The sequence below is a fragment of the Copidosoma floridanum genome, unplaced genomic scaffold (genome assembly GCF_036245765.1).
Source record: "Copidosoma floridanum isolate Cflo_tuat_1 unplaced genomic scaffold, Cflo_Japanese_pri ptg000011l, whole genome shotgun sequence".
Classification (NCBI taxonomy): Eukaryota; Metazoa; Arthropoda; class Insecta; order Hymenoptera; family Encyrtidae; genus Copidosoma; species Copidosoma floridanum.
Window position 1 is genome coordinate 3232711 of NW_028321888.1, and position 25650 is coordinate 3258360.

The 25650-nt window shown below is 30.8% G+C and overlaps 1 protein-coding gene across 2 annotated transcripts in view; it reads right to left on the reverse strand.

The window, feature by feature from the left end:
* Nucleotides 1–5020: 5020 nt before the first annotated feature.
* Nucleotides 5021–25650, reverse strand: part of LOC106647639 (proliferation-associated protein 2G4) — a 309719-nt gene continuing 289089 nt past the window's right edge. For both annotated transcript variants that reach the window (XM_089590024.1, XM_089590023.1), the window contains one exon: nt 5021–5200. In XM_089590024.1, the coding sequence (XP_089446150.1) occupies nt 5093–5200 (108 nt within the window). In that variant the 3' untranslated portion in view covers nt 5021–5092. The remainder of the gene's footprint in view (nt 5201–25650) is intronic.

Below are 25650 nucleotides of genomic sequence, written 5' to 3' on the forward strand. Positions count from 1 at the left end.
CCAACGGCACGTAACCGGCTATTTATTTGGAAATGCTAGCTTGGTCCCTTTTTAAGGAGTCCATAGTCGTCTGGTCACCAACATTTTAAACTAGCAGTACACAACTTATAGCTTTAAAGATTGAGTTTTTTAAAATAAAAGCGAGTTGCCTGGACGTCGGCATTAACACCAACTGGCACGCAACGTAGCGTAGTCACTTGATTGATTTTAAATAAAGGCTAGTTACTTGGCCGTCGGAATTGACACCAACTGGCACTCAATTTAGCATTGATACTTGATTAAAAAATTACTTTGCTAAATAAAAGCTAGTTGCTTGGGTGTCGGCATTTACACCAACTGGCACACAACTTAGCGTTGATACTTTATTTAAAAACTCTTTTGTTAAATAAAATTTTGATTTTTTTTTTTAATTAAAATTTTGTTTTTTGCCACATGCCTAGACACCAATATCCGGATTGAATTGCACGCAATAGTGGGTTTTACGCAAATAGCTACGGGAGATGCGTAAAAATTAACTTTAATTATAAATATTACTTACTTTTATTATTGTCTAAAAAGAAGGGTACAGAAGTGGCTCTCGAGGCAAGATCCGGATGGCCAGATATAATTTACGTTGAAATGGACCAGATGCTCCAGGTCACGTATAGGCACCGACCGGGTTCTCCAGATCGTGTGCTTTAGTCTGGCTACTGCTCTAGGTATACTACCAAGCTAGCCTGACCATGTATACACCGACCGGGTTCTCCAGGTTGAGGGTATAGTCTGGCTACTGCTCTAGGTGTACACCCAAGCTGATCTGACCATCGAACAAGTTTGTTGTGACTGCCTGCTCGCAAAAGAGGCCATGGGCTTATATAGCCGGAACTCTTGCCTCCTTATCGCCACTATGGCCAAAGACGACGAGACGTACATAGGTTCTTAGAATTAGTCTGCATCATCTCGTGGCAGGGAGGGAGAAAGATTTTCTACATGCTTCCCGTCTTCCTTAACATGTGTTGTTTTGGTTTTGGGATAATGCTTACTCGCTTAAGAATATCGTACGGCAACGATACTGGTCCTAGTGTTCGCTTGCCGAAAATAGGTCGCATTATAGTTCACGTGATTTTTCGGCCTGGTGGCCTTTGATATTGTAAGTGTTCAGAAAAGAGAATGATAGAAGTGTAGCATACCGCTGTTAAATTTTGTTGCATGAACGTTGGCTAACGTGTAAACCAAACATCCTGGCTTGAGCGTCAGCTTATTTAACTACATCATCTTGTTTCCAAATAGTTAAGGCTGAGAAAAGAAAGAATAGAAAATAGTTATTGAATTTCACGGAACGATATGGATAAATCTGTTAACGCATAAGGAAGGAAGGAGATGTAAACTAGCTGTTGGGTGTTAATCTTACTCGGTCCCTCCTTATACGTTATACATTAGCTCCGGTACTTGGCATATGTGTGAGTATGTGGTGTTTAGGTTGATACGAAAACGCAGGCTTGCAAGGATAAAAATAAAAGAAAAAAAGGTACGTTAAGCTCAGTTTCGATGTCACAATAGGTCAAACTGTTTTTGTTCTGGCTATGGGAGTTCAATTCTTTTTACAATGTGCTGTGTCCACATCTACTATTCATAAGTTGGTACGCACCGCCTACTGGCTCACCTAGCCTAATCTACATGCTGTTGCTTCAGAACAAGCCCGAGTAACATGAGCTGTGCGTCGCACTCTATTGGTTTCAATCAAATAGATGTTGAAAATTAGTTGTACTATGTAAATCTTTTTTTTCTATTGTGAATTTTATAATAAACCAACTTAACGGTACAAGTAGTTATTATTAGTTCGAACCTAGATACATAATACAATGGATTTTATTTGTGCCAAATAATCTTGCACTGGTTCTCCCCAGTATCAGGTCTGTAATTAAGCTTCGAGTGCTAGCCAGTATTGCAACTCATCGCTGGCTCCGAACCAAGACTTACCATCCCTTACGAAGTCTTGGAAACATAACCATTTGTCCTTTTGATTTCGAAACCACGTGAAATAGTATATATATATAAAAGTTGTATGATTTTTAATTTAATTTTTTTTTTTTTTTTTTCAACAGCCATTTCTGAGAACTATACCCAATAGGCTCTGCATTGCTGTTACTCTACATGTATATGCCATCGTCATTAGTACACTAAAAAACCGCTTCAGATTATATGTGATGAATCACTTACAAGACAATGGGCAATTAAATTTTCAAAGATGCGAGCCAAGTGAGTAAAACTTAGGTCTCAAACTCAGAAGCCTGTGTTAACAAGTTCCCGAGATGTAAGAACCGCAACCTAAATCACTCTGGTACCGTGGCCAAAAGAAAAAAAAAAATTGTGTAGTGTCAGGCTGTCATTTTCCTCTCTTTTCCCACACCTCTTCCACTCCTTCCCACTTTTACATACGGTAAACATCCTAAGTACCACCTATTAAAGCTTAAATTTCAATTCTTCAATAAATTACATGGGGACCATACGTCATAATCAAGAATAAAGCACATTTTTTGTCGTAAAAACTATTATTATTTATGGCAAATACATTAGAATTTCGTTGTTTTAATATTTTTAAAGTTAGTAAAAAATGGAAATTTATAAGGTCTGTGTTATTTCAATTGTAAATTGGTCATTGAAAATAAGTCACACCTCATGATTTAATTACCGTTCATGGGAAAATGTAAGTATTTTGTTTTAGATCTTGGTCGTGTACATGAGATCTAAAAAAAATGTCGCTTACGATAAATAATATTTATAATTTGAAATTTAAATGCAAGAAAATTGAAGATGAAAAAATTTAAGAATAACTTCCTTCTTTGGACACCTTTAGGTTTTTTTCTTTTTTTTTCCATACAATTTTTTTAATTCCCACGTTTTTTTCAGTTTTTATTACTTTTTCAACTTTTACCAACTACTTGCATTTACAGTCACGAGCAGCTCGACTTTTATCCCACTTTTCTTCTCCTTCTTTTGAGTTAACAGGGTAAAACGAAGTAGATTTGAGTATGTTAGGTACTGAACTTCGTATATCATCTGTATAAAAATTAATTTGTTACATTTTTTATTTGAATATTTGTAATCGTAAAAAATATTTTCCTACCACAGATGTTCAAAAGTCTTGTTTGGTCCATTAGTAGATTTTGATTTATTGCCCGTACAGTAGATTAAGAATCATTAACTTCTTTATTTAATGTGTCAAAACTGGTTTTTTTTCTTTTTAATTTTGGTTTGATATAGGAAAATTTGTGATTAACCTTACGTGTGAGAGAATGAGTTGACCGGTAATTGGTACAGTGAGGTAAGGATTCTGCAAATAACTCTCATCACCTTTGTTTTTTTTAGTTAGAAATATTTTTTGTACCTCACAACATTTGCAACTGATAATTTAGATATTTTTCTATTGCTGTATGCACGTTTTAATTTAGTTTAACTGAATTTTTTCACATAAAATGCCTCCAGAAGCGTACGAGCTACTGTCTTTTAAACGATTTATGCGAGGTGAGCTCAATTTTTAAAGCTGTGCGTTAATTTAAATACGACATTGTTAACAACATTTCATTCCAAATACAATAAGATAAAGAAATAATAGTAAATTGACCGGTAGTTCGGATGTGAGCGGTAATTGGGACCTTAACCTTATCAAGAGGGCTTAGCAATATTTTAATTGGCCAACTTTTTTTTGTGTACTTATACACATACATGCGATACAAAAATAGGTTTCAAGACAATCTTTCATCTGATTAACTACGTCAGAAAAAGCAAAATTCACAAACATTGCTCGTAAGGTTTGTTTCTTAATTATTTCGCAAAATTTTCAACAATTTTTTAATATTTAATAAAGACGATTTCTAAAGCTTCTGCTTGAATTTAGTTTTTAATTCTGTTAGAGATTTTACTTTATCTTTACATTTATTTCAACTGTCTTGGTTTTTTAGTGTCAGTACTGAGAGCCATGTACAGAAAAAAATCAGCACTCTAACGAACACATTTTCAGGACAGTAAATAAATAAATATTGAGTATGCTTTATTTTCTGTACACATTTCTTTATTTTATTCAATAAGAAAAGCGATTCTTATAAAAGTAATCTTTCAAAAATGGTTTTTCTTAGCACTTTGCACTCACAGGTGGAAAAGTTAGCGGACTCTAAGTATTCTTGGGGGCATAAAGTACGACTGAGCGCTCTCGAAAAGAAAAACGTCCTTTGTATTTTTGACACAAACATACGAAAATCTCGAAGAAACCTACTATTTCTAATGTCGGTACCAAGCATACTTACTCTTTATGCCTGTATAACTTTTTCAATGCTCCAATACTTATTAATTAAGTGCTTTTTGACTGAATCTCTTACTACATAAATTTGAACGCATTGGTCGATAAAGTGGTGTTTTGACAAAAATTGGCATGTTTAATTTTGTCGGTGGTTGACTTTGTGTATTAAAAAGGAGTTGAAAAATTCACTTTTAAATACTCAAAGTACATTTGCATTTATTTATTCAGTCCGATATTTTTCCATGTACACTGAAGAGTAGAGCTTAGGTTTTGGGTTATGAAACAGAGAAAACTTGTAAATAATGAAAATTTTCACATCAATCACTAGCATGAAATTTTTCAGTGCTAGTACTTAAAAGAATATATTTAGTACTTAATTTTTCGAGTGCCCATTATGCAAGTACCTAGATACCTTACTTTATAAAGTATTTACTGTCTGCATACAGTCAAGAGTTAAGTTTAAAAAAATAAGTGTAAAAAAAACAAAATACTTCAACCAATACTACATAAAGAATATTAATACATTCAAACAACGAAGTTGATTTTTAGTACGATTGTAAATATATGTAAGCCTACTAAAAGTGATCTGTGATAGCTCATTTCAATAAATAAATTCTTTTAATCAGTTAGAAAATAAAAAAAACTAAAGAAATTTATAATCTACAAGCCCGGTCATTCTGAAAAAAAAAAAAAAAAAAAAAAAAAAAAAAAATGATTGACTGGGCTTATAATGAATATGAACGATTGACAAACAGCCTATTTTATTTAAAAATCATAAACTTTTGATTTTCTGAATTACATTTATTTACTTGAGGTTTAATCATCATCTTGACTTATGCCTGTGGATCCGTCACCCAAACATTTTTCTGACTTCTTTTTTTTTTTTTTTGCTGATTTTGGATTTGCCGAAGAATGAAGTAATGCCTAAAAAATATAAAATTTTTTACTAGCTTGCAATAACATTTATAATTAAATTACACACTAATGTTGTTATTGATTCACTATGAATCTTATAGTTTTTATAATATGAACATCTACCCTTAAATATATGCAACAATCTCAAAAGGCCAGTAGAATGTGATAAATTTTTTGTTTTCAAATACGATAACATCGTTTCAGCTTAAATTTTTTAATTTTTAAACATCGTCGAAAATTTGTAAGATAACATTGTCTCAAGTGTGTTGTAGCAGGCACTTTTTCCTGCAAGTCTTACATTAGATTAATTGCAAAATCATTGCAAATACATTGACGGCATACTTTACTTTCACAAATTACTCAAAAAGAATCATAGAAGATTTAAGAAAAAAAAAAAAACTTCAACTTGACTAAGTCGCAAGCATACCATTAAGATACTATAAATTCTTGTGTTCTCCAATTGAGTAATCGTAGTTTTCGTCAAAAATGTGCATATCCCCCGTGTTCCCTGGCCCCTAAAGCGCTCGCAAAGCAATGTCTGAGGAACCATTAGAACGGCCCTGATTAGATGCACATAAGTAACGAACTCTGTCCTTTCTACTGAGGGCACATCAGCCACTCAAAACTCTTTAAAGTAGAAACAATTATTTTACTAAGGCTGTGTTGAAGCTTCTTCCACTATATATGAGGGACTAGTAGAAAAAATTTAAAAGCTTATCGTCCTTTAAGTAATATGCGGATGATTCAATAAAAATGGAAAGAGATACACTTTATAATCAAGAATTTGACGATTACGATTACTTTTTATAGTATTTGTTAACTAGTGTACAGCTTAGTAAATTGAATGATAATTATTCTAAAAAATAAATGAGTAAACAAATTGTATACTTGGTGTCATCTAGGTAGAGGTGCCCGAAAAATATTTCATACTTATAATTTTTTTTAAATCGCAAATCACACAAAATGTATGATTGCATTAGTCTATTCTAAAGTAATAACTGTTTTTAATTCATGCTATTAATATTTTTTCATAGGAATCTATAAGCTATTTTATACACCGTCAATAATCATGAAACATAAAATATAATATTTGACTTCGTAATACATTTAATAAACTGCATACGGTAACGACGAGAACATGAAATATTTTTTTTGTTGAAAGAACAGTTTAAAAAAAAAAAAATAGACAAAACAGCTTGAGTAAAATTTTTATGTTCTTGTCTAAAACTATACTAAAAATTTTATCAGTATGTGTTTAAACTTTTTCTTATAGAGCATATAATTTTTCAGTAATTAAGCATGATTCATAACTTTCCCGATTATGCCGTATTCGTCGTATTCGATGACCTTACTGCAACAACAACTCACCACTCTAATAATAAGCTATTAGCGTTTTATCGGCACAAATAGACTACTACGTCTTTAAAAAGAAAGTCAGTGTAATACTTTTGTGTCTTTTATAATATGATACTATAAAAGTATTACACTGACTTTCTTTTTAAAGACGTAGTAGTCTATTTGTGCCGATAAAACGCTAATAGCTTATTATTAGAGTGGTGAGTTGTTGTTGCAGTAAGGTCATCGAATACGACGAATACGGCATAATCGGGAAAGTTATGAATCATGCTTAATTACTGAAAAATTATATGCTCTATAAGAAAAAGTTTAAACACATACTGATAAAATTTTTAGTATAGTTTTAGACAAGAACATAAAAATTTTACTCAAGCTGTTTTGTCTATTTTTTTTTTTTAAACTGTTCTTTCAACAAAAAAAATATTTCATGTTCTCGTCGTTACCGTATGCAGTTTATTAAATGTATTACGAAGTCAAATATTATATTTTATGTTTCATGATTATTGACGGTGTATAAAATAGCTTATAGATTCCTATGAAAAAATATTAATAGCATGAATTAAAAACAGTTATTACTTTAGAATAGACTAATGCAATCATACATTTTGTGTGATTTGCGATTTAAAAAAAATTATAAGTATGAAATATTTTTCGGGCACCTCTACCTAGATGACACCAAGTATACAATTTGTTTACTCATTTATTTTTTAGAATAATTATCATTCAATTTACTAAGCTGTACACTAGTTAACAAATACTATAAAAAGTAATCGTAATCGTCAAATTCTTGATTATAAAGTGTATCTCTTTCCATTTTTATTGAATCATCCGCATATTACTTAAAGGACGATAAGCTTTTAAATTTTTTCTACTAGTCCCTCATATATCATCAGTGATCTTATTCATTTATCAACCTGTATCCTTATTCAAGAAATCTTTTAAATGACATGAATAAAACAACTGATTTTTTCAATCTTTCTCAGACATGTATAATACTTGTTAATAATATTAAATCTTATATTAAACAATTTTTATAAAAAACATAAAAATCTATAAATGAAAATATATACGTGTGTGTGCGTTCGTGCGCACGTGCATGCGTAGAGCATGTATTGAAGTGCAAATCTGAAATGACATAAAATTAATGAAAAAGCATATCGAATAGAAAATTAATTCTAGACTACTTGTATAATATGTAATTATTAGTTAATTGAAAAGATTTAAACTTTCTAAAGTGGACCACCAATATTTGACCTATCAAATTTTGCGTTTTTTATTGACGGTAACGAAATAATTTTATCTCATAAAGAATATTCATTTTTAGGTCTTCGGGTCTGAGTGAATGTGAAATAGTGTAGTAGTGTAGGCTATAGGTAGAGATAAGCGCATCTGATGCCAGACACCAAGCAGAGATCGCCGGCCTTAACAGCAAGGAGAGATTCTTGAAACATGGGGCTTCTCTGTGGATGCTAACTAGCGTAGATTCGACGAGAAAGAATGTAACAAATGAAATACATGCTCAAATTGTTTGAGACATCATAAATAATGTACGATTTTTTTGTGACAAAACTTTATACATATTGTTTTAAAATCATAGACTTGTGCAGTAACATTTCATTACACACATATTTTAATTTACTTATCGCACATAACTTAAGTTGTTTGTTATTTTGACGTACTAATTATATTATTGACGTACTAAAAATACCTTTTTTTCTTTTTTTGTGAAATAATCTATAAAAATAGGATTTTTTAAGACAGGATACATCTTGACAAAAATTGTTGATGATGATTTCTTTAACAGACTCGCGACTTTCCAACCTCAAAATTTATAAGTAGGTAATTAATCGTAAGTTATAACCTCAACAGTACATTAATCATTAATAAAAAGTGATTTTACAGAATTGTGATAGAATAATATAAAAAATTATTTTAAAAGGTAAAATTTCAAAATTTAAAATTATTGTACCTGAATACCAAGATATTATTTTAATTGTTAAGATATAAATTTATTACGATCGAAGATGTAATTATAGAATTTTATAAACACAATAAATTACTGTAGTTTCATGCCTTAGAAGTAGAATGTATTTATTGAAAGTTTAAAAATTCATCCTACTTAAAAAAGTTATTTACGTCTAAATTTTTGGTATTGTTACTACACAGAGGGCTTTTATAAGAAACTAAAAATTTATTATTGACAAACCAATAGCATCTTATAAATGCATGACTCCATAATTTTATGACCCCAAATAAGCAAAATGTGCCCTACTATTGAAAATGAATTCAATTTTATGTTACGTCATGTGGTTAATTTGTTTTTTCGTCATACTCTGTCATTTGATACCCATGTCAAGAGATTTTGCAAAAAAAGGAACTCCACTTATTTTGGCCACCATATTGGTTATTACAATGTCGCTTGTTTATTAGTAATCTACTTATGATGCCCTTAAACTTAATACCCATGACGAGGGGTCCTTAAAAAATGATAGCCCGCCATTTCATGGTAGTGGCCATATTACATTTTCCACTATATAAGATGTACTGCATTTTATGATTATGAGAACTTAAGACATGTGCGAAATTTTGTATTGATTAGGTGTTAAAAAGTAATAAAACGATTTATCACAAGATTTTTTCCCAACGTGCTAACTGGCTGAACACTAAAAACTTGGAAAAATGAAAGAAAAGCATGTATGTAAGATTTTCATAATGTATTTCTGCAAAAATGAGCTTTGTAACTGACTTAAGAGCCCATTAGATCAAGTAAATTACACAATTTTAGATGTTTCTAAAGATTACAATAAAAGTTACAGGAATACCAGATTTTTTGGTAAAGTTGTCATGTACTCGTTTCCAATCTATTTTTTTCCATTCGAAATTTGATTACCTGTCAAATGAGAAAAAATGCATTTTTTATCCACTTCTTGACTGGAGATATTAAACTAAGAACAATCCTATGTAGTGCTTGTTTGCTGTTAATATGTTGCTATACTATTTTGAATTTTTTTTTAAATTTTTAAAAGCATCTACCTTAAGGAAACCATCTTCTTTATTAGTGCTACCTCTATGCTATAGATTCCCAACTTCATTTGTTACTGCTTTTAAGCTCAATGCTTTTTTAGCATTGTACTTAACGTAGGTTCATTTATTTTAAATAACTCTGCTTTTATTAAAGTGCTTTTGTAACTAAAAATTAACTAATTCAAAATTTGATCATCTACAATAAAACACTGAATTTGTTTTTTGCACAAAATAATATTGACGTTGTAGAGTTTAGAAACATACAAACTATTGGATATGTGAATGCATAAAAAATTACTAGCATTTAAGCTAAAAAATAAGATGTAACGTCCCAGAACCTTTTTTCTCTCTTGTAATTTAAAAGCATTGCAAACCGACAGCATTCTTCAGCACATAGTTTTCTAGATAGTCATTCCACCAGTGCTTGCCCTAAGCTCTACGTAACTATAGGAGCATCTCCTTAATCTACTTTGACCTGTAGGATTCTCCGAAATTCAATATGATGATCCTTACTTCTACGATATTTCACACAGAAATAAGTCAATCTTCACGAGTTTCTTGAAATCTTTACTTATTAGATTACAATAATACTACTATGTGAAATTAAGCAGTTAGCTGATTTAAGTGCTGAAAAATTATTGTAAGGTTTAAATTCTAGACGCAAATCCAATAGAGCATTATTTAATGATTCGTTCTTCTTGGATAAATCAATGATGATTAAAGATATTGGATTTCGAAAATAGTATTTACTTAATAAAGGTGCACTATCTTTATTATAATATGAATTTTAAAAAGTAACGTACGTATACGGCAATTTATACTGATAATGCATTATCTAAAGATTGAGACCATCATAAGAATAGTATTGTGAATTAAAATGTAGTTTAACATTCCTGAGATTACAATGATTAAATATACTAGTGTTAATACCTTACTGTTTTTTACGGTTTTTCTAAAAGGCTACCATAACTCAGCTTTGTAACTAATTAGATGTCTGAAGAGCCCAAATGTGCTTGGATGTGATAGGTAAGAATGATATTCATAAAATTTTAAAGTTTAAAAACTCATATATACAAATTTATTTTTTTTGTAGATGATTCAATAGACGAATCTTGTGTGTATCTAAAATTACCTCACAGGGCGTAAGCCATTTAAGCTTAGGTATTACTACTTTCAAATCTTTTAAAGTCGCTACTGCATGAGCACTGTCAGCATTCACTAAAGTTTCCAACACTGTTTTGTAGTAATTTCTTGATCTAGTGAGTATAAGCTCGAGTTTTACATTATCAACTATCTTACGATAGTCTTCAGCAAAACCTTTAATTATATCCAGTGGAATTATGACATTAAAGTAGCCGTATCAGTCGTACATTACCAAGCCAACCTGAATTTATAGTTGATGATTTTTTATTAAGGAATATAAGTTAGCCAATTTTTTATAAGGCTTGTTAAGCCAGAACTTCTAGCTTTTATCTCATATCTTGCTGCTTTTAATAGGTGGTGTATGACGTTGTTTACCAATTGCGTATTTGTCACTGCTGTATTTCTATCTTCTATAAATGTGTAACGGACTGCGTGATGATAAAAGACATAAGTCTTGAAATTGAATTGATGTACGAATTAACCCACTGTTCCCACATGTTGAAAATAAATATGGCTCATAAAAATAAATCTCATAATGTGCGATGGATTTGGCAAAGGTTATTTATTGGATACTGAATATTAAGAATCTATTCCATTTTTTATAAATCAAAGAATATACAATTTCTTTTTCTCCTACATTTTTTATAAACTATAGATTTTGATTAGTTAATTTCAAATATGCAGATTGTTCTTTCTGACGTAGTGGCTATTTTTTTCAACATTTTAACGGTTTGATAACTCGTTGTTGACTGAGTACTGGAGTAGATGTTAAGCCACTATGTTTTTTTAAAGAAAATGATCCCCGTTATTCAGAAGATTGCAGTTATAACTTGTCTTCAAAAATTGTCAACATATTAAGGAGGTTTGGGAGAAAAGTTTAAAATGGAGAAACGTGCCAAGAAAAGTGTATGTTATATTTGAGCATGTTAGAAGTGCACATGAATTTTTCAGATTTTTCACTAGGATAAATTTTTGAGAAAAAAATTATGAAATATTGACAGTTTAACACAGTCTCTTATGAGAGGGCAAAGTTAGGTTTGCCTTTTAATTGAAATTAAGGTATATTCTAAATGTGTTAGAATGAAAAAAAAAAAAACGTTTTAATAGATAACTTGGTATGAAAGGAAGATGCTCGACAAAAAAAATCAAGCCTTGCCAGGCATTTTTCAAAAATATAAGCAGTTACAGTCGTACAGTCGTACAGCTATTTAATAAGTTAAGGATTATAAACAAGATATTACGGCACGATACAATAAAAATAATACATAGGCTGGCCAGTACAAGACTGCGCTTTCATCGAATCTTCCTATGGTTTTAAAGCAACTTCCTACTGCCTATACGCTGATCACATCTGTAACGTCACGCTCACATCTATCACATACGCTCCCACACTTATTCCTAGTCCATATTTAATACCCAAAATATAATTCTACGTAGAAAATTAAGAAAAGCCATTCTGTAGTATCGCTTCCTTCAATTGGGTAGTAATACATGCCAGTGAATATCCCTTTGAAATTTTCATCACAGATACTTTTTTTTGACAATATTATTCAAATATCGAACGTATATTAAACTGGCATAAAAAATACCCACAACAATTGCTGCTCGTTTGACTGTACCATTATTTATTACATGATGAGTTTGAAAAAATCATTATTTAACATGTAAGCTTATGAAAAAATCACATTAAATGGCATTTATATGATTTGTAGGAATCTCCCAATTTTTTCCCCCATTAACTATGTAAAGAACGTCCTTAGGTCAAAAAATCACTTCAATCACGAATGAAAAAATTGTAAAAGAATAAAATACAATAAAAATCAATTACTGTATTTGTGTTTGTATGGTAATTTTTTTCTTAATTGCTTAAAACTTCCAAAAGATATAATAAAATGTACAAACATTTATTTATTGTGAAAGTAACAAATTAAATATAAAAGAATAAATATTTTTTAATACATTGGTCAGGTGCTCTGCTAAAATAAACTAATTTTTAAGTTTTCTGAAAAAAATATTTAAAAAAAAGTTCTATTAAGTAAATTATTTATGAAATTGATTTATAATTAAACCAAATGAATTAATATACATTAAATTTCTAAAGAATATACAAAGAATTTACATAAAAATAAGTTACAAAGTACACGATAATATGCAGGAATCGAATTCCATATATTGGGACTGTTCGTAGCAGAGTGGGTAAGGGCCTTGACTAGTGTGCAGAAGGTCCGGGAATTTTAAATCTCTTTAGAAACTTTTTTTTTTCAATTGGTTAAAAAAAAAAAAAAAACTTCATGAATTAAAAAATGTGTGGCATGGTGATATGATTTGGCGTTATGTAGTGTAGAGGAACACCGGAAGTACGTCACGGGGGACGAGACGAAAGCAAGTAAAATCCACTTCCGTCACACTTTTTCTTAAGGTCAGAAATTGAAGCCGTTGATTTACCCTCGCGCATAACGTGCCTATAGAAATATAACTTCAAAAATTTTTAACTAATAACATGTTCCTTTCTTTAAGAGGATTATATACAGTTGCCGTATTAAGGTAGTCTATCACCCACAGGCCTATCTACAATGCATCATCTGTTAGTGCAATTAAAATTCGCATAACGTTCAAATGTAGAAAAGGCTTATTATTACGTTCTGCTGAGATGTGGCAACAGTGTCGATCAGCTCGTCATAGTCTTCATACATTAGCTATACGCACAAACTTGCATATGGCTATATATTCGTGGCTGCTCTGTTGCCAAATATTTGAGACATTCACGTATGCGGCAGACAAGTTACATGACAATTGTTAAATGACTTACTACTTTGTATTTATACGGTATATTTTTCAGAATTTTTTTAGTTACTTAAGTAGCTCTTTTTACCCCTATTCGAAAAGTCCCATTGTAACCTGTGTTAAAGTTTCAAACTTACAACTAAATTATCTTAAAAACCAATGTTGTAGGTATATTTTTTTATAATTCATTCCGAAAAAGTTGAATTTAATCTATAACATACATTTTTTTTCAAGGCAACCGAAGTTAAAAAGTGTTGGGTGATAAACTGCTATAGTCAGGAGCACTATTTAAGATTTTGAAACATTTTAGATTTATGATACGTATAAAAATAAATATGTAATAAGTGCACACAGTAGGCAATATAAGGAGAATAAAAATAAGTTTAGTCTCAATTTCTCTGTTACTTTGACTTACATCATTTTATCAAGGCGCTCTCCACCGACTTGACGCATATTTGAATATTTACTTTTTAATACTTAGTTTCATCTATTTTTCACACCACTTAAGTAAAAAATGAATGGATCCTATACACAGAAATATGCGACAATTGCTGGATTTATATTGCTTATAGTAAGATTATAAATAAATTTATATTAATTTTATTTAGATTTCTATTTAAGTGAAAAGTTTTTGGTGTGCTGAGCTCTTCTTTTGTTAATATTTGTGATTAATTATAAAAAAAAATTTGTACATGTCTTTGTATGATTTTTCGCATCCCATGCAAAGTATAACAAAATTAAAATAGTCTAGACTTTATTAGTTTAAAAAATGTTAAACGTTTGTACAAAGCTTAAAGAAGTAGGTTAATTTGAAAACTGTCCCCTGAGAAGGAAAAATTCTTGAGACGGGCCATATCATTAAATGTGAGAGAATGTTAAATGGCAATATATTGTTTAACAATATACCAATATATTTAAGCAAACAAGACGTCGTTTTTGTACCTGATGAGGGCCAAGACGTTGCCCAAACGGCCGAAACGTTATTTTTGTTTTTTAATAAATATAAAAATACGACAGTACCTCGATTGGACGTTGTATTTAATCATTATATTTAAAAACAAGTGGAATCAAAGAATGCTCCTGGGACTATCACAGAAGAACTGTAAGGATGTTAAAAACCAGCATGTGGGACTCGGAATCCCCCGGTAAAAACGAAGTTCTCGCACGTATACAGACATCACATGTATACTGTAAAATGAAAGGTTCATAAACACATGTGAGTTCAATATGTATTTTTCTTTTCGTGGGTTACGGCTAAATATTTATGTCTTCTCCATACATTTGTCATGTATGAAAGGCTTGGAAATTTTTTAAAATAATTTTTTATACTATTGTTGGGCAAAAAACGAGAAATATTTCCAACATATTTGTAATAATTTTTCAAATATGCTATGATTTTTCCATAAATTTTCCTTCTTGAATTTATAAAAAAATATTGAAAATACTGAAATTTGAGGTTATGTCTTATCATAACTCAACACCTCTCTTCTTGTATGCCACAATATTTTTATTCCCTGTAGAGAATCCGTAAAACTCGTTATTTTCGCTCTATCTTGTTTCTTTTTAAAGATATGGCACATATTGTAATGTTTGAAGGTTATGGCACATTATAAATACTCGTTTAATCAATAGTGGCTATCTCATCGATCTGCCATACATGCAAAAATTATTTGTAAATGTACTTCATTAAAAAGATAAAATTAACTAGTGTAAATAGTATTAATGTTAACTACTATATTCTATACACATGCGCGCAGGCAAATATGTATACATATGCACAGTAAAAGTAGAAAGTACGAACACATGCTCATCATGCGTGCACACTGTCATGGTTGCATCCATAATTGTGTGAACAAGTTACACTCACGTACAGGTATGGCACATTAAGGCATAATTACCGTCAGGGTACAATAACAAAATTTTTTTACATGGTAACTTGACGGTAATTATGCCACTATGTGTGTGGTACTTATGTCACACTCATGCGTGCACGTATACATTGTATACGAGGCAATAGGAATATGCCTAACACTACATTTTGGATGCGCGTACACGTTTCCTCTCTCTATTTATTTTATTAATTGTAATATTCAAACTTGCCACCAATTTCCTACTGGTTATGTGATTGTGGCGCCTGAGCTTAAAAGGGTGTGAGAGTGGTGTGTATGCATGTCGACCAAAAAAGTGCTCCTATTTATTTCAATAAAATCCGTTTGCAAAAATTCTTTTTGCATTGGATTTATAATCAAATTCTCTTTAATTTTTTTTTTTCTTCTTTTTTTAGCGAGTGAAAATAAGAGTGCACACTTTTTCCTTGCGCTTTCTGGCTGGCTGGCTCTCCCTCTCTTTCTGGGTCGCCACTGCTGCTGCTGCTGCTGCTGCTGCTCTGTATCTCTCCCCCCCCTCAAAAGTGCAACTTTTCCAATAACCCATCTCACTTGCTGTACTGACCCTTTTTAAAGCCAATAGTGGCTTTTTACTTGATGAGCTAATCACATGATAGCTCTCCTTTAAAGAAGAAGCCCCTAAATGGCCAGATATCACCAGAAAAATTCACTGTTCATTTTAAAAAATTGGATTAGTCGTTTTTCGGCATTCTGAATAATTATCTTATCAAAAAAGCCTCACAAAAAAAATTTCAATAATCTTCGACAGGATTCAAACCCACGATCCCTCAAGTTTCTCCCGGCTAGAAAGTTAGCACGTTAACCACTAAGCCATCGAAGCTCCCGATTGAGTTCATTTCTATTTACATTCCTTACTTAACGCACTGAACTAATCTTTCCAGCGTGTTTTTTGGCAAAATGATATTTTATTCCGATCCCGTAATTCCTGGTAATAAGTAGACAAGTGTGCGGTTGAGGGTCACGCCGGGAAACGTGATGAGTTGCTGGGAGAGGAACGAGGTGCAGCCCTAGTTTAGACAGCTTATCATGGACAAACTTCTTTGCATCATTTAGATCATAATTAACATTGATGTCTTCCGTGATTATTACATGATCTTCACTGGCCGCAAAATCTGCCAGGACCCTAAACAAGTACGCAGCAAATGCTGATTTAGGGCATTGGTAGCTATAGCGAATAGAAGTACTATTTTTTTATGCTTGACTGACAGAATAAGATATTCAGGCATTAAAGTATTAAGAAAAGCTGGATCTGAGTGAGAAATCATTTCAGTACAGAAATCATTACACGCTTTTACGCATACTTAACTCCTTTTTTGTGTTATTAAAAAAAAAAAATAAATTATTCATCTTTTTGAAAATGAAACAGATTTATTTAAAATTAATCTTTCATACACACAAAAATTAGGAGGTTTATACAAATCTTACAAATGCTATTTTAATTGATTTTTCTATTTGCTGTGTGCAAGCTTCTGGAGGGGGTAAAAACAGCGATCGCAGAACCTATGGTGAGAGAAATGTGCAAAATTTCAGGGCTCTAGAGGACTCATACTATTCTTGATCGCGAGTCATTGAGTTTTTTAATATTTGTAATCACCGAAAGTGAATATAATTATTCACATGATAAACTCATGGTTCACAACTTTTTTATTTAAAATATATTGAATGTAATCTTTAAATATACGAATGGTAACTAATAAAATAAAGGAGTCGGAGATGTCACATACTGTCATTTACGTGATACCCATGTAACTTTACGGTCAAGATGAGTTTGTTTTGCTTCGATACTTTAATTTGAAGTTATGTTACTGTCTTAGGTGGCGTTTTTGTTTCAATAATTTGAATGTCAGTGTAACTTTTTGCTTTTACATTGTACATAAGAGGCAACTGGGATATTTAGAATTGTTAAAGTTATTGTTACTTTTACTTTGCTGTCGTTACAAATCTGTAAACTTATGATGTTTGCAATTTATAATGTACTGGATGCACTTAAGTCCTAAAATTACGCACTGTTTCACCATTAGATAGCACCAATACACTTGCACACAGCAAATAAGGCTACATGTTAAATTGCAGATTTTTAAAATTAATCATGTGAAAGAGGGTACAGTTGAACGATCTGCATTTTTTTTGGTATTTCTTATGGTATTTTTAGTACACTTTTGATGCTTGAATAATATCTGTCATAAAAAATCTATGTGTGATGAACGTCCTCAAGGAACATTCACTGCCATGTACTACTATGCTGTTAAAGAAAGCAGTACTACAGGATGATTTGTCCTAATTTTTGAGACACAATTATGTATTGGATATTAAATATGGACTAGGAATAAATGTGTGAACGTATGTGATAAATGTAAGCGTGGAGCCAAGATGAGTGGAGCGTGGAGCGGACTTAACATTTTTGAATCTGATTAAAGCCATTGTACAAGGGTTCCTAGAATGTATGTATCAATACGATTTTTCTTATGTTATATATAATAGCGGCTTAGTTTGTGTGTTAAATAAAACAAACTTATATCCCCCTTTTCCGAGAAGGTTTGTGAGGAACAGGATAGTAAGGGATAATTTTACTCTTATGAAAATATTTGAACTGTTCGTTTTTTCATTATATTAAATGGACCTGTCTGGACTGGATCCAACTTCTTTTTATTTATTTTATCATCACTCTGAATTTAAACTGACTCTTTTTTTAGGCATTGGTTTAAACCATGTTTTTATAACACTTGCAGGATTTTGTGAGTGCTTTAAGTGATATGAATACTTTACAAAGAAAAAAAAAAATTTTAATATTATGTATAGCAAAGAAATCTCAATCACTGTTTCTAATTATACTTGATAGTATTAATTAAAATATGACCACAGCTAATTTCAAGCCAAAGGCAAACATTTCCATTGCCAGGGACCATCGTGAGTTACAAAAGCCGTTTTATACTTATCTTTATCTCGTAAAGGCCGAATAAATGTTGAACTTGGAAAAGCAAATACACTTTTTTACACATACTTCAAGATCATTAATTTTAGGAAACAGTTGTCTTTCAGAAATAATAATGTTATTCATGTCATGTACACTTGTTGAATGATTAAATATTCATAAATAACTTTCAATTTATTGCCATAAATTTTGCCGATTTATCTATAAAAATCATCAAGTAAAGTCAACAAATTTTGTAAAAATCTCTTTCCAAATAAAATTTTCTATTTCTGTATTTTTTTCCTTTTTACTTGAATAAATAAATTACTTTTATTTTTGCATCTTGAAAAATGAGGGTTTTTTAAAATACAAACTCACATTATCGAAACTTTGACCTTAAGATTTGTTAATAGTCATTGTAAATGCCACAATGATTGGAAATTGTTGACAATACAAAATAGAGGGTTATGTTGAGGAGTTTTCCAGTGTCTAAGGTTATTCTTGGAATAAAGACTTTATTTCCAATTTTTTCTCCAGTTATTGTTTCTCTTTCTATATGATACTGTAATAATTTTGTGATTCGTAAACATGTTCCATTACAGAGTCCATCTGATATACTTCAATTTCTCAGTAACATTACTATTGTACCTATTTTTAGATTTAGTTCATGAGGTGGTAATCCTTTACGAATATTGTTCAACATTTCCACCGGAAAATTTAAATGAATATTTTCGTCTGATTTATCAACCCCTTTGTAAGTTGCGTTATCTATACTATAGTAAGTTTTCATTTCTCCAGTTAATTTTTTAAGAATTTTGTTATTTATATAATAGGTGTAGTCGTTATGCTATGTAAGTATAACACTATTCATCGAACAACTGTAGATATTAGAAAATATTTGAGAACATACATTATTTGAAATCCAATTTTTAGGAATGTTATAACTTTTTACTTCCCCTTCCCCAATTTCTAATAATAATTTAAAAAATTTTTTATCGTTAGATTGAATATTGATTTCTAATTTCAAAATTTGGAATGAGTTCCATAAAAATGAAGATTTAATAGTTTGTTCACTCATAATTTCTTCTATTACCTTTTTTTATCACTGGGAGAATCTGACGAAAATCACTTCCTTAAATTATTAATTTATTTCCAAAATATTTTTCAGTATTATATAAATTTCTAAGCGTTCTATCTACTATTTCCAATGCTTTTTTTGGAATTATTGAATCCTCATCCCAAATAATTAAATCAACTTCTCTTGATTTTTTTTATCTGACTCGAATTCTAAAAATGCACTCTCTATATTATTAAGATCAGAGAAAGTCTCAAAGTTCTATGACTGGTCATCCCCTTTGAAAGCAAAATTGATGTTATCCCACATCATGCCATTAACAAAATTTTTTCATTTTGAGAAATAAAAAATGAATCAATGTTTTATATAAATAAGTTTTTCCCGACCCTCCGGGACCATCTCTGAAAGAAATATTATTTTTTGTTTGCAAATAATATAAATAATATTTTTCTGGTTATTGTTTAAACTTTTATACATTGAGTTGAACATTTTTTTAGTGAAACGTATTTCATCATCTATATCTTCTTTTTTACTCTCTTTTACTCCATTTTTTTGGTGTAGGTAAATTAAAGAATTTACATGATCTATCTTCTGATTCTAAAATTTGATTAATACGTAAAAGAGCTTCATTATCTTTATTATTAGGCAAACCCTCTGTAAAAAATTCTTTTTATTTATTCCATATTTTATGAACTTGAATGTTTTCTGAAATTAAATACCAAGCAAAAAATTGTCTTAATAGATATGGAAACACAACAGCAATTGCTTCTTGTAATATATCATCGATTTTTTTATCACTGTCAATTAAACTCATTGCAATTGCAGTACCTTAGAATGTTTCATATGTTATTACTCTATATGTTCCAATGTCTTTGAACGATGTCGAACCAGTTACTTTATTTATTACAAGTTAAAAAAAAATCTTTTATGATCTTTTGGAGATACAATGTTTAATCAACCTATTACAGTACTTTTTATTACATATTTTCTTCTTCGACAATTCTTTAATTTATTATTAAAAATGTATTCTGGAATGTTCACATACTTTATGGATTTTGCAGTGACATCGTGTTTATTTAATTTGAACCAAGCTGTTGACTGTGTCTTGTAGTTTTCTATAACGGTTTCAATAGTATTTTCTTCAAATACCGTTTGTTTTCAAGATGAACAGCTAAACTTACAACTGTATTACTTCTACCGCAAATTGGGAATTCCTGTCATCTCTAAGCTGCTTTCATTGGACCTACATATATAGCATCAACGTAACTATGAATTTCATTAAATATTTCTTCATCTTGGTCTTTTAATTTTTGAATTTTGATGTATGATCTGTTACTACCTTTATGTATGTAGTCATAAATACATTTTATGCTTTCAATAGATGCACAGAATTCAGCGTTAATATGACATTTATATTTTATCAAAAATTTTTTATACGGTACGACCATTGAATTATCTACTAAAATCTTATCTTTTCTCTAAATTTTATAAATATGTCGTTTGGAAGTATTATTTCCTCTTCTATATTCAGGGTAAGCATTCGTTGTAACTAAAGTTACGTTTGTAAAAGATTTGGGGAAATTTTTTGTACATTTTTGATCAACCACACAAGGACTTTGTTCTGTATAAGGTCCATGAAGCATGTGTTTAATCACTAATTTTGTAAACTCCGTATTAACAGAAGAAATTTCAGCTGAAATAATTGCATTAATTTGTTTAGGTGCAGTAATTTTTTTTTTTTGATGCAAAGTTATTAAAATATTTAATATTATTTTCTAAAATTTATAAATAATAATGTGATATGTAGATAAAAATTTCAAATATTTATTGCTGTACATGGTAAGAAATAATGAAAGAAATTAATTTTTACATTTGCGGTTTTTCAATATCCTTAAAAATATGAAATAATAGTAGTAGAGATGAATTTCATGTAATTAATGATTTACGGAAAAAACTTTTAAACTTTTACACTGGGGGTTGGCGCACAAAGAAGGGGGGGGCGGAGCCCCCCTTAGCATATATATTTATGAGGAGGTGACTTTTGCGGACAATCACATGTATGTAAGGGTAATTATGAGGGCAAAAGTGGAATTTTGCGGATATCTGCATAATTCTACCATGTTATTGATTTATATATGTTAGAAGCACGTGAAGTCCGCATAAGTCCCTATTCATAACACACACCCACACACACACAATTATATTGTATGTCTATATATATATATGTGTGTGTGTGTGTGTGTGTGTGTGTGTACATTACTTGCAAGTCTTACTTATTCCTATCTTTAAGATATATATATATATATATATATATATATATATATATATATATATATATATATATTTGAGCCTCCCGATTTAAAAAAAAATAGTAATAATTATCTTTAAATCGTCTAATCATATCAAAATTATGTAAAATTTTGTTTTGGATTTCGTTTTGCTTATATCTTCTAACGGTTTGATACACAGAAAAAAAAGTACCAGCGTGTAGAGCAAAAAGTTTTCTATTAATAAGTACTTTTAATTTTGTTTCGACTAGCGCAAAATGTTTAGAAAAAAATGAAATGGCATTTTGGCAGTACCTGTTCAAGTATCTTCTAAAGCTAGATAAGTCGAATTAGTTAATATTGACTAATTATGAGTGAAAAGTTGTTTACTTCTTGTGATAAGTGAACGAAATTTTACTGATTTACAGTAGAACTGGACTGATTCAACTGATAAGTGAGATAGAGGGAGCCGCTGATCATCTGCTGTCGCGCTTGCTCTCTCTCTCTCCCTCTCTCTCTCTCTCTCTCTCTCTCTCTCTCTCTCTCTCTCTCTCTCTCTCTCTCTCTCTCTTGTACTCATACAGGTAGGCCATTTTCATGGTTTTTTTTAATATTTTGCGCATGTAGAAAATGATGAATTAATATTAAAACTAGTTTTATTTTTTAATCATTTAAAAAAATTTCTTTTCTGTGAACAGGATTATTTTAAAATATTTAATATTTAACCATAATGCAAAGTTTTCCCGGAGTCTTTCAATTGTGTTTATTCAAACTCCATTTTTACCCGTCTTTAATAAAAAGCCAACAAAATTCACGCACGGGAGCACAGTAAACAGGTTTCTAAAAAGAGAAAGAGAGACAGAGAGTCGTTTGTTAAATCAATGTACGTACCTATGTATAGGTAGGTAGTATAGATATAATCTTTGCCGTGTATTGTTGTTCTTTTTTGTTATTGTTGTTTATATGTGAATAAACAAAAAAAAAAAGTAAACATAATTTTTTTTTTCCTAATCTATAATATTCACTGATAAAAATACATATTTATAAATAAACTGTCTTTTTAATATAAAAATATGAAATAAAGATTATTTAGAGTCAAAAAAATAAATACTTTTCCTATCTCGCGCGTTTTTGAGAGGCAGGTATGCGCTCGGTAAAAAAAATAGGATTCGCCACATACGCGACATTGCTCCGTGGCTGCCTTACGTCTTTCGGGCCCTGTTTCACAGGTCCCTCGGGCCGCGAAATAGCCCTGAAAACAACGACACTTATCTAACGACAACTAGTATTTTTAATATAGACAATTAAATACTACCGAATTCAATAACATATTCTTTAATGTTTCACATTTGTCATAGGTCCCATGACCCACACCTGGTTTTTTTGTCCTTAAATTAGTCCTAAAATTTTTTGAACAGTTATGTTAAAGTTTTATCAAACTTATACAGTGACGTAAGACACACAGTTTATTTCACACTTAGTCAAAAATTTATAGCTATAATTACTCCTATGAATTATAACTGTATTAACGCTTACAATTATTCATAAAACAGCTATAATTACTTGCAAAATATAGCTATAAATTATAGATATACATTTTTTAAATATTTTCGATACAAGTTGATTCAAGATCTGATTTTTTTAAAGATATATTCATTAGTACAGCTGCTATCATCAGTATTATAACATCCAAACGAGGGGCCTTAAGTATTTTTAAATAATTTAAAATAAACCAAAAATTATTAAAAATTTAAAGTTGTTTCAAAATTATTTAAAAATACTTTGACCCCTTAATTTTAATGTCATTATACAGAACTTTGATGGTAGCAACGGAGTTGCTGTCAGTTAAAATTACTCTGACTTACGATTAACCTTTTAAGAAACTATAAAAAGTTGTAAAGATTTTGAAACCGTCAACCAGGAATGCTAATTTTGTACACAAATATGTAAGGAAACGAGAGTCTAGAAAGTAATTGGTTCTAATTCTTTACCATCGCACTTGCTAGAATAGCTTCCTTAAAGCATGAAAATTTTTTTACCACTGAAAAATTGTTTCGATAAGGACTTTGATCGAGATCGAATCTGACACAAAATTCAGCGATAAAGAATGAATTACAATACATGCTTTTATATTCAGCCTACAGCCTTTTAAATTGGGAGTTCAAGCAATTTGTGGGCGGCAGTCAACACTTTTAACTTTGTCCACAACGTTTACCTTTATTTAAGAAAAATTACAACAACAAGTTTCATAATTAAGCAGGCAATTATCAAACGCTCGTCGTAAACGTATACAATGGGGCCAAACCAAATTGACAAGAGTTTTAATTCATAAGGAAAAAAAAAAAATAATAATAATAACAAACAAAAAATCTTAATCATATTTTTAGTTGCCCCAAAACAGCTGCTCTACATCAAATAATAAAAAAAAAATACTAGAAAAAGTAACCATAGTTGACTAAGTACAAAAACAAGGTATCTGAAAATACATCTAAAACTGGAGCATCTGCAACTACCAGAAGCTCTAAATTCTTATCAAAAGAAGAATTAGAAAAACAGCTTGGATAAGAAAAAAAATTTTTCAAAGAAAGCCAGAGTGCATGCAAAAAAAATATGAAAAAATTTTCAAAAAAGAAATGGTTGTTTTAAGGCTGTTACAGGTCAAATAGTCAGTACCTGTCCCAAGTCTACAATAATATTTCAACTTCTAAGCTGACCAATGCAAAAGCTGAGAGATTACTTTTTTAGCAGGTTATATTTGTAACTCTTTGAGAAATAGGCTAGACTGCAGACTGCAGACGAATCTTAATTTCTTTTGATTTACTTACACAATTAATGCTACCATGATAACATCTACATATAGAATCAAGATTAAAAGGTTAACTTTTTCTCTCCGTGCGTAGGGGCAAGGTTCACTCGTGTGTGTTTGTAATACTAGTTTTAGTGCAGCCGCAGGAAACCACTCATTCCATTTCTTCAAGCTGATCTTAAGTCTATAAAGGGCTTTTTCTAAATTACGTATTTTATTTTTCTTAAGTTGATATTCGTCAAGCAGACCTTCAGGGATCTTCATATATATATATATTTCTTCCTTGATTGAACCATTCATAAATGCTGTCTTGACATCCAGTTGACAAGTTTCTAGGTTAAATTTATTAATAAATGATATTACCGATCTCACAAGAGCCAACCCAGATACAGGAGCAAGAATCTGTTGCAAGTCGTACTTATTCTTATCTTTAAATCCACGAATTACCAACCTCGCTTTAAACTTCGTGTTTTCCATCTTTGTCTATCTTCTTTTTCGGGACTCATCTGGAATCTATGATGTTCAGCTTGCTTCCTTCAACATTCATAGTTGGTCTATCTACAATTTTCCATACTTGATTTTTATGCATTGATTCCAATTCTTCGTCAATTGCTCTGAAGTTTTCTTGAACAAACTCTTTATTTTTTTTCGTCGTCCTTGTTTTCTCTTGACTCCTTGTTCTCTCTCCATTTCTAATACTTTAAGACTATCTTCACCAAACTTGATGGAGCATTCGTTTTATTTAATATCTATTTTATGATTATTTCAGATTGCTATTTCGTCGTTTTTCTATATATTTCTAAATACAAGTCTTTCATAAAATCTTACACTCGGAATCTCATAAAATTTTGCATCCTCTGGTCTTAAGGAAATGTAGCCGGTAGTAGTATGGCCAACCAGTACTACTCGTATACCTTGTAGGCTGAATTTGGTTCCAGTGTTCCTTTGTATCTTAATAAATGCCACATAACTGATTATGGATTTTGATTTATTTCTATCTTTAGATTGGGGGTAAAATTTCCTAAGGGAGCTTTTATTTCGTTGGACAGGTGTGGTGTGTGATTATATGTATATACTGCAGCACCCAAGGTTAGATCCAACATGTTCTCCCTGAACCCGGAGTAATATATGTAGGTTCACACTTTTCCATGCAATGTGCGATTGATTCGTTCTGAAACGCCATTGT